This window comes from Haliotis asinina, chromosome 8 (assembly GCF_037392515.1).
Source record: "Haliotis asinina isolate JCU_RB_2024 chromosome 8, JCU_Hal_asi_v2, whole genome shotgun sequence".
NCBI lineage: Eukaryota > Metazoa > Mollusca > Gastropoda > Lepetellida > Haliotidae > Haliotis > Haliotis asinina.
Window position 1 is genome coordinate 59,162,979 of NC_090287.1, and position 18,018 is coordinate 59,180,996.

Below are 18,018 nucleotides of genomic sequence, written 5' to 3' on the forward strand. Positions count from 1 at the left end.
ATGACCCTATAAGTATAACAATGCGGATAGTCGCTAAATGTCCCCTCAGTCCGAGGAATGGTAACAGATGAGATCTTTATCACTTCGATTTTGGTACTGATAATCCTAGAAACGGGATTCGAACACACGGTAATGGATTTCCGGTGTGTCCTTAAACTCCTGCCCCCGGCGGTCGAATACCCTAATACACAGAATCTACTGACTTGGCCGTCAAAGTCCCCTGATTTCAAATTTAACATCTGTGAAAAGAGGTATAAATACATCATTGTCAACTAGGACCACAGAATCATTACCAGCTGACGCAAGTGACCTACGAACAGGCTTCTTGGATGCTCCATGGGTAGTAGCTGGCATGGAGTCAATTTGGATGAAATTTTAATTTTGTTTCCTTCCAAACTCACGACTAATCACAAAGCCTTGCCGACATCACAGAAAAACACATATGAGTTTCTCTGTGGCAATTCTTATCACGTTTTAGCGCCGCGTTTATCAGTACTCCTTTTGTGGACTTGTGGTTGGACTCGCAGCTAAATACATGTCATCATATCCACGGATCACTCTACAAATTGCTCATAATATCACCCACGTAATTGTCCGACTCAGTACAGCTTTTAATGACAAGCTAACATGTACACTTAACAATAATATTTTCATGTGTTTGTTCCAGAGAGTGTTGTTGTACAGGGAAACGTTCACTGAATATATAAACATGCAAGACGCGTACGCACACCTGCAGTGCTGGATAGACTAGACGTGCAGTGTTGTTTTACACGTAACACACCCACAGTGCGGGATAGACTAGACGTGCAGTGTTGTTTTACACGTAACACACCCACAGTGCGGGATAGGCTACACGTGCAGTGTTGTTTTACACGTAACACACCTGCAGTGCGGGATAAACTAGACGTGCAGTGTTGTTTTACACTTAACACACCTGCAGTGACGTGCAGTGTTGTTTTACACGTAACACACCCACAGTGCTGGATAAACTAGACGTGCAGTGTTGTTTTACACGTAACACACCCACAGTGCGGGATAGGCTAGACGTGCAGTGTTGTTTTACACGTAACACACCCACAGTGCGGGATAGACTGGACGTGCAGTGTTGTTTTACACGTAACACACCCGCAGTGCGGGATAGGCTAGACGTGCAGTGTTGTTTTACACGTAACACACCCACAGTGCGGGATAGGCTAGACGTGCAGTGTTGTTTTACACGTAACACACCCGCAGTGCGGGATAGGCTAGACGTGCAGTGTTGTTTTACACGTAACACACCTGCAGTGCGGGACAGACTAGACGTGCAGTGTTGTTTTACACGTAACACACCTGCAGTGACGTGCAGTGTTGTTTTACACGTAACACACCCACAGTGCGGGATAGACTAGACGTGCAGTGTTGTTTTACACGTAACACACCCGCAGTGCTGGATAGACTAGACGTGCAGTGTTGTTTTACACGTAACACACCTGCAGTGCTGGATAGACTAGACGTGCAGTGTTGTTTTACACGTAACACACCCGCAGTGCTGGATAGACTAGACGTGCAGTGTTGTTTTACACGTAACACACCCGCAGTGCTGGATAGACTAGACGTGCAGTGTTGTTTTACACGTAACACACCCGCAGTGCTGGATAGACTAGACGTGCAGTGTTGTTTTACACGTAACACACCCGCAGTGCGGGATAGGCTAGACGTGCAGTGTTGTTTTACACGTAACACACCCACAGTGCGGGATAGGCTAGACGTGCAGTGTTGTTTTACACGTAACACACCCGCAGTGCGGGATAGGCTAGACGTGCAGTGTTGTTTTACACGTAACACACCTGCAGTGCGGGACAGACTAGACGTGCAGTGTTGTTTTACACGTAACACACCTGCAGTGACGTGCAGTGTTGTTTTACACGTAACACACCCACAGTGCTGGATAGACTAGACGTGCAGTGTTGTTTTACACGTAACACACCCACAGTGCTGGATAGACTAGACGTGCAGTGTTGTTTTACACGTAACACACCTGCAGTGCTGGATAGACTAGACGTGCAGTGTTGTTTTACACGTAACACACCCGCAGTGCTGGATAGACTAGACGTGCAGTGTTGTTTTACACGTAACACACCCGCAGTGCTGGATAGACTAGACGTGCAGTGTTGTTTTACACGTAATGCAATGATTCAACAAAACGCCATTTCACTATGTGCACGCTATTAAGATCAACGTGATACGCATGTACTGACTGTACATCTAAAGTAATAAAATGCCACAAATGTTTTGAGATGAGCCCCCAGTGTCACAAGAGAAGATAACTGACGGTATCGTCAGAATTGTATCACCGTGCATCACCAGTCGGTCTCACAACCAGCCATGCCGATCTCGAAGGATTCATTTGGTAAAACTGCAGATGGCAAGGAAGTTACAAGGTGAGATTATGTTAATGCTGCACAGACAACAACGTGGCCATCGGTCATACCGTGGCCTTTTATACTTTAGTTATTTAATGGGGTCAGAGGGTGTTATCTCTGATGCTTACCGAGAATCTGGGACATTATGGTCACGTTATAATTTGTACAAACCCGTCTGCATACGACCCTAGTACGACTGATAGTGAACTGACCACTTGCCCTGCATAAGAATGAACTTGAACCAGCACTATCGTATAGATGAGCGTTTCCAGAACTTCAGTCCTGTCCCACAACGAAGCGCATCTGATTCATGTGGTCTCATCTTACGGAAGTGAGTTACTTCAAATTTGTGTCCGTTCAACCCACCCACCCCCCAAACCCAATGCCATTCTAGCTGATTACCCCGCACATCTTTATCGGTATCACCCCATATAGGCACCTGACTAAGTGCTTTTATTCAGCCAGTATGTTATTTATCGGCTAGAAAAAGGTCCGGTAACACTGCATGCATATCTGCCTACTTCTGGCCAGCATCATTCATGATCATCCAGGTATCCATGTATTGAGACAGATATACAATTTACCAGCTGTTGCAATACATATGTATATTTCCTGCTACCATGATGCTTGATGCCGCTTTAACATTAGACAGAAATGGATTCCTTCTGGTCACCCCTTGGGGCATCCCCAAAACTGACGGATCCTAGAAGCCGTTCGGACGGACTAGAATGAAAGCTGCTTCTAATGATATGAATTACTAGCGTTTCGACCAGGCTCGAATTATTATTTAGATGAAACTAAGACTATTCCTAATCAGAAAGCGCTACAGCTGTCAGGTTCCTAAAGTATACCAATCTCAACGTTGTGGCCGTTGTCTGTATTAAATGACACTTAACACTGCACCCAGACTACACGACTACCTTGAATGTGCCGGTGCAACACAGCAGAGACCTGGGGCATATGTCAAGGCAGTATGTAACTTGCGCTTTCGCGTCTAGATCTGTCGTATTCATGTTACATACGTTACATTTATTACATGCGGTTGACAACATTGCGTTTGTTCTGTCAGATAATGCAGATGGTCTTGAGTACTTGTTCTTACTTATTTAGAGAGTAAGTTCCAATGTTCCAGATACATGTTTAAGAAAACGCCACCATGATCTGTTTTCGTATTTCGGGTACACCTTGAAGAACGAGAAAAGCGCCACCTTGAGTTGTTTCCTAATTTCAGATACACCTTCAAGAACGAGAAAATTGTTACCGTGAGTGGTTTCCTAGTTTTAGATGCACCTTCCAGAACAAGAAAAACGTGACCTCGAGTTGTACCCTACTTTCAAATACATCTCCTAGAATAAGAGGAACGCCACCGCTATGTGTTTCCTTATTTCAGATACACCTTCAGGAACAAGCAAAACGTCACCTTGAGATGTTCTTTATTTCAGATACACCTTCAGAAACAAGCAAAACGTCACCTTGAGATGTATCCTTATTTCAGATACACCTTCAGGAACAAGCAAAACGTCACCTTGAGTTGTATTCTTATTTCAGATTCACCTTCAAGACCAAAAAACAACAAAATCATGAAATATTTCCGTATTGCAGATACACCTTCCAGAACAAGAACAACGTCATCGTGAGAATCCTGGATTATGGCGGCATCATCACAGACATCATTGTTCCCGACAGAGACGGCAAGATGGAGGACGTCAACCTCGGCTTTGATGACATGGAAGGTAGAGACGAATAGTAACATTTGTGATTCTCGATAACTTGATACTGAAACAACTACAATGTGAGTATATTTTCACTTGTACGGTATAGATGAAGGTAATAAATACAACCATCAACGACCTGTAATATTCAAAGATCATCTTCTGTTCATAATTTCCCTTACGTCTCAAGGCTATGCCGGGGGCAGATTTATGGGTGCTCTGATTGGTCGGGTGGCTAACAGGATCGCTGGCGGACAGTTCAGTCTCGATGGAACTACCTACTCCCTGTTTGTCAACAACGGACCCAATAGTCTGCATGGGGGAAAGAGAGGATTTGACAAGGTTAGTCTAAGTCTACAACCGTTTGGCTTTACAAGATAGCGTGCCACGCCTACCCATCTTTCAATAGGTATTGTGGTGAAGGAAATACGTCAAGAACTATTGATTGTGTCGAAGCTTTCGGGAAACGTTGGTCATATTATTTTTTTCAATTACAGGTAGAAAAAAGTACCAGGTACGCGATAAATATCACGACAGATTGTCCTCACAAAGCAAGAAAAAACTTCTCAGTCATAATCTTTGAAATCCGTTCTCAGGGTAGTTATATACAAAGTCTTTGTCCTATGTACATAATTCGTCGATATTGCAAAATTTCTAGAGATCGTGGGAGGCCAAGGTTGACGGAAACAAACTGAGTCTTAAATACATTAGCCCTGATGGTGAGGAGAATTACCCAGGGGAGGTAACTCTGACAGTCACCTACGAACTGACTGATGAGAATGAGCTGATCATTGACTACACGGCAACATCGACCAAGGCAACACCTGTCAACTTCACCAACCATGCCTACTTCAATCTGGGAGGTCATGTGAGTTGATTAACTTTCAAGACAAGCCAGTTGACATAACATGAAATGTGAGCATATGTGTATTGATTGGTACAAACACCGTTGAACTCTGATGTGTCGAATTTACGGTTGTAGCAAAAGCCTGGACCCCTTGTCACAAGCTATCGTAGAATGTAGCAGTAGAATTTTCTAAAAAAAATCATTTCTTCGCCGATTTCGTTCAAATGTATATCATAACATGTAAAAACAACATACGATTGCAAGTCTAGATTTATACCTTTAAAAGTTATTGTTCAAACAGAGATTCGAACCCCTGTGACTTCACTGTATGCAACGATCAAGTTATCCACAAAACCTCAAGAATACTAATCAAACATTTAGGCTTTAAACCAATTCACACGCTAACATAGACCCATGTTGTTCATGATACGATTAAATCATGTTGTCTGTTTGCTTTTCGCCAGGGCTCAGGCAAAGTTGATGACCATGTTGTTCAACTCAATGCAGAGTCTTTCCTACCTGTGGATGACAACGCGATTCCAACAGGTAAATCAGCAGCTACTGGTAACGACGTGTGGTGAAGATTTGCAGACAATTATTCTACCTGTTAGTACCTCTTCACGTTGTAGTGTTTGGACTGTTCCAGGTGAGATCCGGAAAGTGGAGGGAACGGAATGGGACCTAAGGTCTCCTGTACGTCTTGGGGACCGGCTTGGACAGGTGCCTGGTGGAAAAGGATTCGACCACAACTTCAATCTGTCTGTATCTGGAGAAAGGCGCCTAGCAGCAAGGTTGGGACTTTGGAAATTATACAGAGAAGTAGAATGGATTAATACTGTAAAATACGATAGAAAGTGCTTAAATGGACCAATGATTTTAGTTCTTTATAACACCAGTTTGTAACATGATATTCAGAAAATATTGATGTTGCCGGAGAAAAATACTATGATCATTCGGTATAGACTTAATACTCTGTTTGTCTGAAACAATCTGGATTATTGCAAGTTTGAGATTTCTTTTAACAGGTCTGTTGTAGTCGTTTTATAGGAAACTCGTATTTTGATACAACGACTAATTGCAGAGTAGAGCACCCGCCGAGTGGAAGGTGGATGGAGTGTCACACCACCGAACCAGGAGTGCAGTTCTACACCGGGTTCTTCATTAAAGACCTGACGGGGAAAGGAGGTGCCAACTACTCCCAGTTTGGAGGATTCTGTCTGGAGGCTCAGCACTACCCCGACAGCATCAATCAGGTGGGTTAACACTACCCTGACAGCATCAATCAGGTGTGTCAACACTACCCTGACAACATCAATCAGGTTGGTGAACACCACCATGACAACATCAATCAAGTAGTCAGCACTACCCTGACAGCACAAATGAAATGTGTCAGCACAAAACTGACACCATCAGTCAGGTGGGTCAGTACTACCCTGATCAAACAGGGTTCACCTAAAAATCAAACATTCTGAACATGACTTTAGGAGAAACATTATGGTGACTGGTATGGTAGCCTTATTGGATTTTTGCATAATCTATTAGAAAATAATATACCAAAATAGATAGAATATGTAGACACCTAACAGACACCTCACCCGGCTGCCAGTTCTCATACTTTCTCAGTTTCCGTTTGTAGATATATATACCACAGCTGCCCGCATTTTAAGATTCGTTTTCCGCCTGTTTCAGCCAAGTTTCCCCAACACCGTACTACGTCCAGGGGAAATATACAGGCAGACGACATCGTATACGTTTGGAGTCAGCAACTGAGGAAAGAGAGCTTCATTGTTCCTTGCCGTATTACAATCAGTGATGTCCCTGTTGTCTTATCACACTGATACTGTATACATGGGTCTAACAAAATTATAATATGTTGTTCCTTGCTCTTGGCTTCTGGAATCTAATTCAGCTATTGTGTGAGCTCCTTCATTCAAGCAGCATGTACTTTTATCAGCTATGGCAATGGACAAAGGTGTAGCTTTTAGGAACGCTTCACATATATAGACGTACAATGTTCGTAAACATGTTAACTACATGTAATCGCACATCCTTGATAACCGTAGACAGTGAAAAACACTTCAGAACAAGAAGAGCAAGAAGAACAAGAGTTATATTTACAGTGAATTATGTCTTTGTCTTTAATGACATCGTCAACAGGCTTTTTTATAGTTAGGACTTTGTAAATCCGATCGAAGCGTTACAATAACAGTTATATTGGATTGTCCTGGTGTTTGTTTTCTTTTTAAATGAAGTGTTTCCCTATCGGTGTGTTTCCTTAACACGATCACATGTGTATGAACTGTCTAGACCTGTGCTTCTGTTTTTACTGTTTCCTACCATTGGTAGGTTCAGACTCAGTCTTCCAGACACTGACTCAGTCAACTGACCGTCTGGGAAGAAGCTATAAAGACACCTGAACGTTTCATCCTGTGGACACGGAGATCGTTACTCTTTAATGGTGTCAGATATATTCTGTCAGGACAGTGGGAGAACCTTTCTCAGCTGCTGACAGCTGACGGGAAAAGAGAACCCTTTCTCCAGTCACATGACCAACGACAACAAGGAGTTCAATCATTAAATAGGCTCAGAGATTCTCTAAACGTTTTGAGTGTTTACTCTGACTGCTGGGTTATGACTCCGAATATGCGAGGCACGATTATAGAATCTATCACTAGATCGGGCAAGGGTCGATTCTGTGACCATCCATCATCTTCAGTAGGTTCTGATATTCACTGGATGCTACGAGTTAACATGCGTCTAATAGTACCTTCTGTATCCCTGTCCCAAACTGTAGAGTAACTATTATATTTTTTCGACAGTAACAAACAGTCTATTATAAATTATGATAAAAATGTTTTGAGATGAGCCCTATTGTCATAAGGGCAGATAACTATCTCACGCTATTCACGACTGACTAAGGCGTGTATCAACTGTTGTCTCTCGACTCAACCATGCCGATCTCCAAGGACATATTTGGTAAAACTGCAGAAGGGGAGGCAGTTACAAGGTGACATGAGAATGGAGCGTTTAACTCAGAGGTGTATGTATGTAGCAATCTTGCTTTGGAGTCAATGCCTGGAGCGCTAGGCTGTTGAACAGGGTCAAGGACTTTGTTATCGGACAGAGAATCCAGAACAGAGCTAAGAAGTTACTTTATCTCAGTGAAACCATTTTTAAGACGACTGTAACAGCTTGCATAAACATAGTTATACAACAGTCATTTTATGACATCTATTCGTAGAACAGGTCTACCATGTACTGCAGTGTAAAATAAGTGACGTTTATTTTGTGCCACATTCAGAAATAGTTAATAGAAATCATCTTTACAGAGAAGACGTCGAAATTATCGAGCATGTCTGTGTTAGGTGGGTGGTTGCAGTCGGCAAAATGTCGGCACACTGTTACGAAACTGTCCTCATTAGTGTGTTTTTGACAGGTGGCATAGGGGAACACCTGTTTGCTAACACCTATTTTCATCACTCTGGGATAGCGATTCATAAATACAGTCAGATTTATATAGGCTGACCAGCTGTAAAAATATACTGAACAAAATAGATTTGGGATATTGGTCTTTTTAGGATTGATCTTTAGTTACTATGTCAATGAACAAGTAGATCATTATTCAGGATTTGAAAATTTACATATATCACTAACAAGTTTTGTCCAGTATGCATGCCTTATGATCATGGAAAAAGCGTTTTATTCATTAGAATTACTGTTATATACAGAATGTCAATAACACATGATCCGATGAGACCCCATCGCTTGAATGATACTAGTATATCTACTGAGCGACACTTTGCTGCATGTCTAAAACAAACATTCTGCCTTGATATTTCATAAATAGTCGACAGTTTTTCTGTAACAAGACACATTACGTATTCAGTATCGATATATGCAGGCACCTCGACATAAATTAATGACATGTTTGTCAGTCTTCCAATTATGCATATGCATATGGTACCATTGAGATGCCAATGTTCCAAACACACGTCTCAGACCAAGAACAACCTCACCGTAACGTGGTTTCCTCATTTCAGATTCACCTTCCAGAACATGACGAAGCCAATCATGAGATGTTTCCATATTGCAGATACACCTTTAAGAACAAGAACAATGTCATCGTGAGAATCCTGGATTATGGCGGCATCATCACTGACATCATCGTTCCCGACAGGGAAGGCAAGATGGAGGACATCAGCCTCGGCTTTGATGACATGGAAGGTAGACAAGACATATTTATATCAACACGTGCTTTAGCTAATTGTTGTGAATCAGTTACATATTAAACAAAATGCCCATTTACACAGGGTGAGAAGCTTTATACAAAATACATATATTTTTTTCTAACATACTGAACAGCAAAAGAAACGCAATTTTCGAAAAAAATTAAATCTCTTGCAAGTAAGCATGCCTATGTCTCAGGTTTAAAAACTTGACAAAAAGGCAGAGTTGCGTTTCTGTTGCTGGTCAGTATATTTTTTCCTGGTATGAGGCTATGCTAAGAGCGGGTACGTTGGTGCTCTGATTGGTCGGGTGGCTAACAGGATCGCTGGTGGACAGTTCAGCCTCGATGGCACCAACTACTCTCTGGTAGTCAACGATGGCCCCAACAGTCTGCATGGAGGAACAAGAGGATTTGGCAAGGTCGGTGCTGTGTAGATTATGATGATAACTATGTCGCACAATTGATGCTCATGATATAGATCATTTGATTCCTTGCCCCAGAAACAACTATTTACAGACCCGTGAAGATACGTGTTAGAACTGATCTACAGCAACCCTGCTTGTTGTAAGAGGTGACTAACGGGATCGGATGGTCAGGCTTCCTGACATTGTTTGCACATGTCTTCGTATCCCAGTTGCGTAGATCCAAGCTCATGCTACTGTCCACTGGATTGTCTGATCCAGACGCGATTACTTACAGACCGCCGGAATATTTCTGAGTGGGGCGTAAACTAAACTCATTCACTCGCGACTATTTGCAGACCGTTGTCAAATAACATGAACTATTTTGCGGAGTTCAGTTATCTGAGTCACATAAGCTTCCTAAAGCTGTCCGATAGCTGAGCTGCCTCACTCAGGTAATTCGTACGTCAGGCAGTATTCATCTTAATCTGTTCCAGAGATTCTGGGAGGCCAGTGTGGACGGGAACAAACTGAGCCTTAAATACATCAGTCCCGATGGTGAAGAGAACTATCCAGGGGAGGTAACTCTTACAGTCGCCTATGAACTGACTGATGAGAATGAGCTGATCATTGACTACACGGCAACATCGACCAAGGCAAGACCTGTCAACTTTAGCAGCCACGGTTACTTTAACCTTGGAGGCCATGTGAGTTGCCATGGAAACCTCGAACTGGGGAAACTTGAGATGGGGAAATATCTTAGGTGTCTGTAGATTGGTTTCTTGTATCACGGGATCGCAGCCAGCGATAAGAAGCACCGTGTTGCCAACGTGATCAGAGTGTCAGACTATGTCAGACCACAAATGAATGATTCAGCATACTAGGGCCTAGATTTTCGAAGTTCTCTTAACGCTAACATTGTTGTAAATACCATACATTAACATTAGATTACGCCTATCTTAGCGCTAAGAGAGCTTCGGAAACCTTGGTCCAGGTTTAGAAAACCCCATGAAAATGAAGACAAGACGATACAATACAGTGCAAATAACAAAAATACAGTTTTCCTGAACATATTGCTCCCATGGGATACGTCTCAGTCATAATGCCTGTTTATTTGTTCAGGGCTCTGGGAAGGTTTATGACCACGTTGTTCGCATCAATGCAGATTCATTCTTACCTGTGGATGACAACGCGATTCCAACAGGTAAGGTGCATCTTCGCCTGCGGTACATATACGCGATGACGGCTATCAGTTTGTTGCTTCACGTCACACACCGAGCCTACAAATAATCGATTTGGCCAATTCAGAGACTGGTATTTTCAGCAATAATCCTACCCATTCATTGAAATTAGTCACCTCTCACGATGACATACGTAAAAAGGACAACTGGAAACCTTAATCCCATCGCATCAACTTCAGCTCTGGAACACGTGTTTCTACATCCTACGCTTGTCTTTTGACTGTTCCAGGTGACATCCGCAAAGTGGAAGGAACGGAATGGGACCTGAGGTCCCCTGTACGTCTCGCCGACCGGCTTGAACAGGTTCCCGGTGGGAAGGGATTCGACCATAACTTCAACCTGTCCCTCTCTGGAGAAAAGCGTCTCGCAGCAAGGTGGGAACTATGGAAATGATAACAGTACGTCAAATGGGTAAATATGTTCACGGGATGTAAATCAGTGTCAGTATGACTAGGATATGATAAACTTTCCATCATTTTATTAATGGGCCAACTTCAGAAAAACAGTCATCTTACAAAAAAACACGCATTGCCTCGGAAGTAAAACTGTCCAGCGTTTGAGGTATAACACGTCACGAATAACCCAACCACCGAAGTGCATTTCGGAGTTTTCTTGAGTTTCTTAATGCGTTGTGCCATCAGGATCGAGCACCCGCCGAGTGGGAGGTGGATGGAGTGCCACACTACGGAACCAGGAGTACAGTTCTACACCAGCTTCTATCTGCAGGACATGGCAGGAAAGGGAGGTGCCAACTACTCCCAGTTTGGAGGATTCTGTCTGGAGGCTCAGCACTACCCTGACAGCATCAATCAGGTGGGTCAGCAGAACCCTGACAGCATCAATCAGGTGAGACAACATGAAGGGAACTGTTTGAGGGGAAGGTTGGAAGGCGAATGAGTGAGTAACGGCTTTAGTCAGTCTGTAGAACAAATGATCACAGCGAAGTAAATAAGTTAGGTATAATCAGCGTTAAACCCGTGAAGGTCCGGGTTAGAATTGATCTTCAGTAACCCACGCTTGTTTTAAGAGACGACTAACGGGATCGGGTGGTCAGGCTCGCTAGTTGAGTAGATCTACGTTCATGTTGTTGATCCCTGGATTGTAAGGTCCAGACTCAATTATTTACAGACCACCATCATATAGCTGGAAACCTCACTGACTCACTGCTTAGCGTTAACTGAAAGTCTAATAACAACGATCACAGAAAAGTGTCGTGGGTTATACACATTATATTATTACGACAAAATACTGTTTATAATCCATATGGTGAAACATAACCAGTGTCATATATTTCTGTGTTAGAGTTGAGTAGCTGGGTGTAGCTTTTACCAATAATCCACCAATGACACGCTGAGGTGGCAGGTATAGGCCTTCATAAGATAATGCGTGAGTGAGCGAGTTAGGTTTAACGCCTTTTAGCGATATTCCAGCAATGTCACGGTGGCACATATTGCACCTATGTAAACCACTAGGCTGAAAGTCTCAGCCATTTCAGGAAATGACTGATTACACAGTCTGACTGTAACGTAAATCTTGAATCTAGAACGCCATACAAGTGTATTTGGATGTTTCGTATTGAACTCGAAGATGTCATGGTAGCAGAGAAACTGTTTCTGACATCTTTGAGTTCAACTGAAGACATCCAAATGCACTAGTATGGTGTTCTATATTTATCACCTACCCTGTTATATTGCATTAATCTGTTGGGGTTTTTTTTGTTGCTGTATTTCGTCGTCTGTGACGTCATTGAGCAATTGAACGTTACGTCCCTGAAGAGGGCGTCACTTGTTTGCCGTGTTTTACTGCACTAATGTACTTGAATGATTTGGATGGTAAAGAAGTTATTATATTCGAGCAAGTGTGTCACGTGTCGTTGGAGCAATACAGCATTTCACTTTCACTTAGTACAAGTACGCCACACTTGTTCGTCTAATAATATCTATAACTCCACCACATCTAAATGTTTCAGCCAAGTTTTCCCAACACCGTTCTACGTCCAGGGGAGACATACCGGCAGACGACATCGTATACGTTTGGTGTGAGCTGCTGAGGAACGGAAAAGTGAATCTTCTATGCCGAATTACAATCAGTAATCTACCCCCACCCCCATCCCCACAAAAGCGCCTCCATTCCCTCCTGTTGATTTTATTACCAAATGCTCAATTTCGGAATGATTATCTTGAGAACTGTGCATTTACCATAAACCAGAACCCCCTTTCACGAAGTACTATGGTGATCGTAAGTCACTAAGGTAATCTTTGTGCAATGCTATACACTGGGTGACATCAGTAAATGCTGCTTCGTAAATGGAGTCACTGGTTCACTTGTAATCTGACGCAGGGGCCTTCCCAGTTCCACAAAGGTATTTAATACTAGGACAGTCCTAAGTCTATGTTAAAATATGGTAGTTGCGATCGTATTAGTGCTAAGATCGTTTTGTGGAACGCGGCCCAGTGTTTTAAATAATAGAACTAAGAACGGATCTAAGATCGGTCAAGTGATCGTTATTCTTGACTATAAGAACACTGCGAAGTTCCATCTAAAACTATTCATCTGGGCCCACTTGCACAAAGCGGTCTTAGCTTTAACGTGACCGTAACTCTTATGCCTTTCATCGACCTAAAGTAGTCTTAGCGCTAAAGTTATTTTGTACAACGACACCCTGATTTTTACACACCTACGAACATCGTATTTTTGTTTGCTGTTTGCTGTTTAAGTCTTTAAGATATAATCCTTTGATAATTGTACCACATTGTTTTTCACACATGCTTCAAGTATATACTTAAGGCGTTAATGCCATTACTACTCTGCCGAATCATTTGCTGTAAATGGCTAAATAGTGATGAAAATTGTAAGAATGCATCTCTGAAATACTTTAATAACTCCAGATTTTTTTAGAGTAAGTCAACAAACACAGAACAACAAGGACAGCATGGTTTGACACCGCATGCACCGGACTAAACCCATGCTTGACCAGTGGTGAATACTTAGGATCAAGGTCCCGATCCAGAAAACATTCGTAGCGGTAGGACATTTGTAATTCCAGGACAGCCCATAGAGATACGTCTGGTCGTTACGTTACGGACGCTTTGTGGACCGGGACCCTGCATCCAGAAAACATTCGTAGCGGTAGGACATTTGTAATTCCAGGACAGCCCATAGAGATACGTCTGGTCGTTACGTTACGGACGCTTTGTGGACCGGGATCCTGCATCCAGAAAACATTCGTAGTAGTAGGACATTTGTAATTCCAGGACAGCCCATAGAGATACGTCTGGTCGTTACGTTACGGACGCTTTGTGGACCGGGACCCTACATCCAGAAAACATTCGTAGCGGTAGGACATTTGTAATTCCAGGACAGCCCATAGAGATACGTCTGGTCGTTACGTTACGGACGCTTTGTGGACCGGGACCCTGCATCCTGAAAACGTTCGTAGCGCTGCGACATAAGTAAGTCTGCTATGGCCTATAGAGATACGAAAGCTTTGTAGACAGGAGCCCTGCCTCGATGCGGATTTTCCTTCCATATAAATAGAAAGGTTTGATAGAATGGAAATACTGTTCAAAGCCGCATTAAATGGAACAACTCTCAAACAAAGCAACAACACTCTAACAACGAAACAACACTCTAACAACGCAACAGCCCTCTGACAACGCAACAGTCCCCTAACAACGCAACAGTCCTCTAACAACGCAACAGTCCTCTGACGATGCAACAGCCCTCTGACAACGCAACAGTCCTCTAACAACACAACAGCCCTCTGACAAAGCAACAGCCCTCTGACACCGACAAACACTCTAACAATGAAATAACTCTCTAACAACACTCTGAATGGAAAACATCCTGTATTGCTTCGGATTTTCCACCAACACCAACCCTCTCGGTCACATGCCCATTATCTAAATTTGATATTTGATATTTTACAGTTAGGCTGAAGAGGTCAATGGTACTGCACATGTATTTTTCATTGCATGCTGTGCATCTTTGAACGGCATTTGGAAGTCTTCATGTTGGGCATAGCCTATCTACACAAACATGTTTTCCGAACTGGCACTTAATCTTTGTTTTCGAACTGCGGTCAAACTGACCCTTACTTTTTAATAGTTATGTAACAAACTTCACAAACACGACTTAGATACTTTTGGGTGACGTCTACAGTGCGAACGGTCAAGTGAATTTCAATTGACTATTGTACCGATCTGAAGTAACAGGGAAATCTCGCCATTGGATTAGCGACTCCTTTTTGGCTGTAATCGCCTCTCAGCTGATAATCCGCTCATGGGAACAATAGTAGGTTATGATATGGACTCGTGGACCATGGTCAGACGTTTACTGACTAGGAGCAGGTGCACAACAGGAGTGAGCGAGCTTTGCGAAAAAGTGCAGTTGGAAACATCGGTCCATCTAGAATTACTGACTGCTGTGGGAGTTGAGTGCCGGGGCGGCCCGTTTCAGCGTTGTTTATGTCTCCTTGGCATTACGTTACAAAGATGGCGCGAGCTGTTCATGAATCGAACAGGTGAACTGTAGCATCTGGAGGACACAGAGTGGTAAAACATTGTTTCTCTTTGGATTCATGACACTTCTCTTGATCCTGTTTGAAGGAAGATGTAACGGATTTCTAAAATGCTCATGTTTCATACCTGAAAATTAAGAAAGGAACAATATTTCGACATTACAGGGTAGTTAAATCTGTCTGTGTCACCATGATGGCAGAGGTCAAATTGCCAACTTGTGAGGCGTCGTACGTCGCTCGAGACTTCGGACTCGACATAACTGTTCCCGACGGCGGCCTTGTGTCGTCTGCCGCCAGTCAGAGGCAGTATAAGACTGAATGTGGAAGGATTTACAAAGAATTCATTGTAACTATGGGAGACTATTTCCAAGAGGAAGATTCCATTAAACAGCAGCTGAGACAGTTACAGAGTCAGAAAAATACTGGAAGTCATATTGGACGAGATGTTGATCAAGAGAGCTTGATGGATGACACAATGAGTGCCATCTTTTCTGGCTTGGGGCCAAGGAAAGGGGGGTTCGTGACAAGTTACAGACCCCAGACTGTTGGAATGTGCGCCAACAGACAACCAGTCATGGTTCCTCATCCTCCCAACAGGCCGTCTACTGTGGCAGACTATTCCAAAGAGACCAACATGAAGAGGCGGTTATCCTACCCACGCCGACGTTCTTCCGTCCACCAGTCTGTGACGTCAGACCAATTTGATGGTGTCATGGATCAGAAAACCCAGCACACACGAGAGCGTAAGCTCAGAATGCATACGATAGCATTCTCCAAACTTCTTGCTGGAGAGGTTAACATCAAGCTGCAAAATAAAGATGGCAAGTTTGTTCTGAAGCACGCTACGATGGCCAACTCACGTGCTTCTTCTGCGTCGAAGGAAGATAACAGGCGATCTCCGGAATACAAAGAGAAAATAGCGCTTGTTAGGCAGAAGACGTCCTTCAAGTCCCCTACACTCTCGTCTGATCTGAAGATTAATAATTTGGTTGCAATTCAGAAGTCGTTGATGGGTCTTCCTTCCAAACGAATAACTGTAAGTGAAATAATGCGTAAAGCAGAAGATAGGCGAGCGAGACTCTGCAAGATAGAAGTAACAAGTGCGCAGGACCGGAACGGCGGCATATATGGTGAGGCGGGAAAGTCTGCAGTGGATGCTGATCTAGCAGACGACAAGGATGTTGTACCCGTGCATGATGGCGTCAAGCTCGTCAAGGTAGAGGCACGTAAAAGGCGGAATTCATCCGCGTGTACTTTGTCCCAGGATGGTAAAGACAACAGGAGGTTTAAGGAGTCCTTTCTAAATGCATTAGCCACACCTCGTGATGTTATCATGAACAGAACCCGCGAGAGTTATGACAGTGCCCCGAGGAACATGTACATTGACACCAGTGCCAAAGACGATGATACCTGGATGTCTGACCAATCAGAGAGCGGAACCCCACGCCTCATAACAGCTCGTGACGCCGTGCAGCTGGTGAGACGCTCCAAAGAAGAAGACAAGGAGCGTGAACGGCAGCTGTTCTTGTGGAGACAAAGAATGACGTTTGCTGCCGTTAAAAGGAACGGCCTCGCGAGAGTCCTGGCAGGAACGGGAGCATGTGTCACCCTCGGTTGAATGACGTCTTATATAGAGTGCTGTGTGCTAGTGTTAAAGGGATGGTTTCATTCTGCTGTTGGATTGCACTGTTAGGAGTTCTCTGAGAATCTTTAACAGGCATAATGATCGCTCTTGACCACGTGACATCAACATATACGGTTGGAGACAAATCGGCAGATGCATGGTGCTCAAATGCGTGGACTTGTCAGGGGCCATATATTCAGTTTGGACAGGCAGTTAGTATCATTGCCCGTTGTGCTGCACAGGGTTTAGTGTCTTTCTTCGTTTACGATTTCACGCATAAAGTAATAAATGTTCACTTCCATTCTCTACAATATACTGTGATTAATGTGTGTGGTATATCAGGCATATCAATGACGTAACTATGGTGCATATGTAGAATCTCATTGGCGTCACCATAGAGCATAGAATGGGCAATATGAATAATAGTTGTCCTGTGATTATGTTTCTTGACCATCCCGAATCCTCTGTCCTAAATCCTAAGTCCTATTTACTGTTCACTAATGCCCCATTTCACAGTCCTGTTTGATGAATTAGCATTCCAAACAAGAATGAAATCTCCCTGTAGACACCAGCTTTCAGCTGGCTAACGCCATCACATGGGCCGCTGGTCTGATCTGCAATAGCCCAGTGATTAGTGCTGATAGTATAAGCTGTCAGATATGTACAAGGATCTGTACCCAGATCACTGGAAATATCCAGAGACACTGATCTTGAGTGTACTGAGAAATAAGGACGATAGCGAGAGGTTGATTTTCTCTCTCTTGTCAGAAACCTTTGTTCCAAAAGGTGTTTTTCCGTTTTGTTTATTTTTCTTTTCTTTTGAAACTTGACTAATATGAAAAACGACAGCATCACTCTCAGACGTTGCTCTAAGACAATAATTATTGAAGCTCATCTTATTTCAATAAAACCGTGAACTGATCTTCAGCAATCCATGTCGTAAGAGGCGACTATCGAGATCTTAACATTGTACTAAGGTTACCTTAGTGAGATAAGATCACCTTAGTGCCTAGTGAAAGGCGGTTGTGGCTGACACATTACATC

At 43.2% G+C, this 18,018-nt stretch overlaps 3 protein-coding genes across 3 annotated transcripts; all 3 read left to right on the forward strand.

Moving 5' to 3' along the window:
* Positions 1-2,275: 2,275 nt before the first annotated feature.
* Positions 2,276-7,181, forward strand: LOC137295455 (galactose mutarotase-like). The gene is made up of 8 exons (XM_067826836.1): positions 2,276-2,420; positions 4,005-4,135; positions 4,305-4,456; positions 4,773-4,982; positions 5,426-5,507; positions 5,608-5,752; positions 6,043-6,214; positions 6,651-7,181. The coding sequence occupies exons 1-8, from the start codon at positions 2,365-2,367 to the stop codon at positions 6,729-6,731; spliced, it is 1,029 nt and encodes a 342-aa protein (XP_067682937.1). The 5' UTR covers positions 2,276-2,364; the 3' UTR covers positions 6,732-7,181.
* Positions 7,182-7,847: 666 nt separating this feature from the next.
* On the forward strand, positions 7,848-17,280 carry LOC137295456 (galactose mutarotase-like). Its single transcript, XM_067826837.1, has 9 exons — positions 7,848-7,968; positions 9,055-9,185; positions 9,457-9,608; positions 10,088-10,297; positions 10,713-10,794; positions 11,061-11,205; positions 11,473-11,644; positions 12,801-13,960; positions 14,167-17,280. Exons 1-8 carry the CDS (start codon positions 7,913-7,915, stop codon positions 12,879-12,881), a joined length of 1,029 nt encoding a protein of 342 aa, XP_067682938.1. The 5' UTR covers positions 7,848-7,912; the 3' UTR covers positions 12,882-13,960; positions 14,167-17,280.
* LOC137295453 (uncharacterized) lies at positions 15,287-17,280 on the forward strand. The gene has a single exon (XM_067826834.1). It carries the CDS (start codon positions 15,541-15,543, stop codon positions 16,966-16,968), a length of 1,428 nt encoding a protein of 475 aa, XP_067682935.1. The 5' UTR covers positions 15,287-15,540; the 3' UTR covers positions 16,969-17,280.
* Positions 17,281-18,018: the final 738 nt, after the last annotated feature.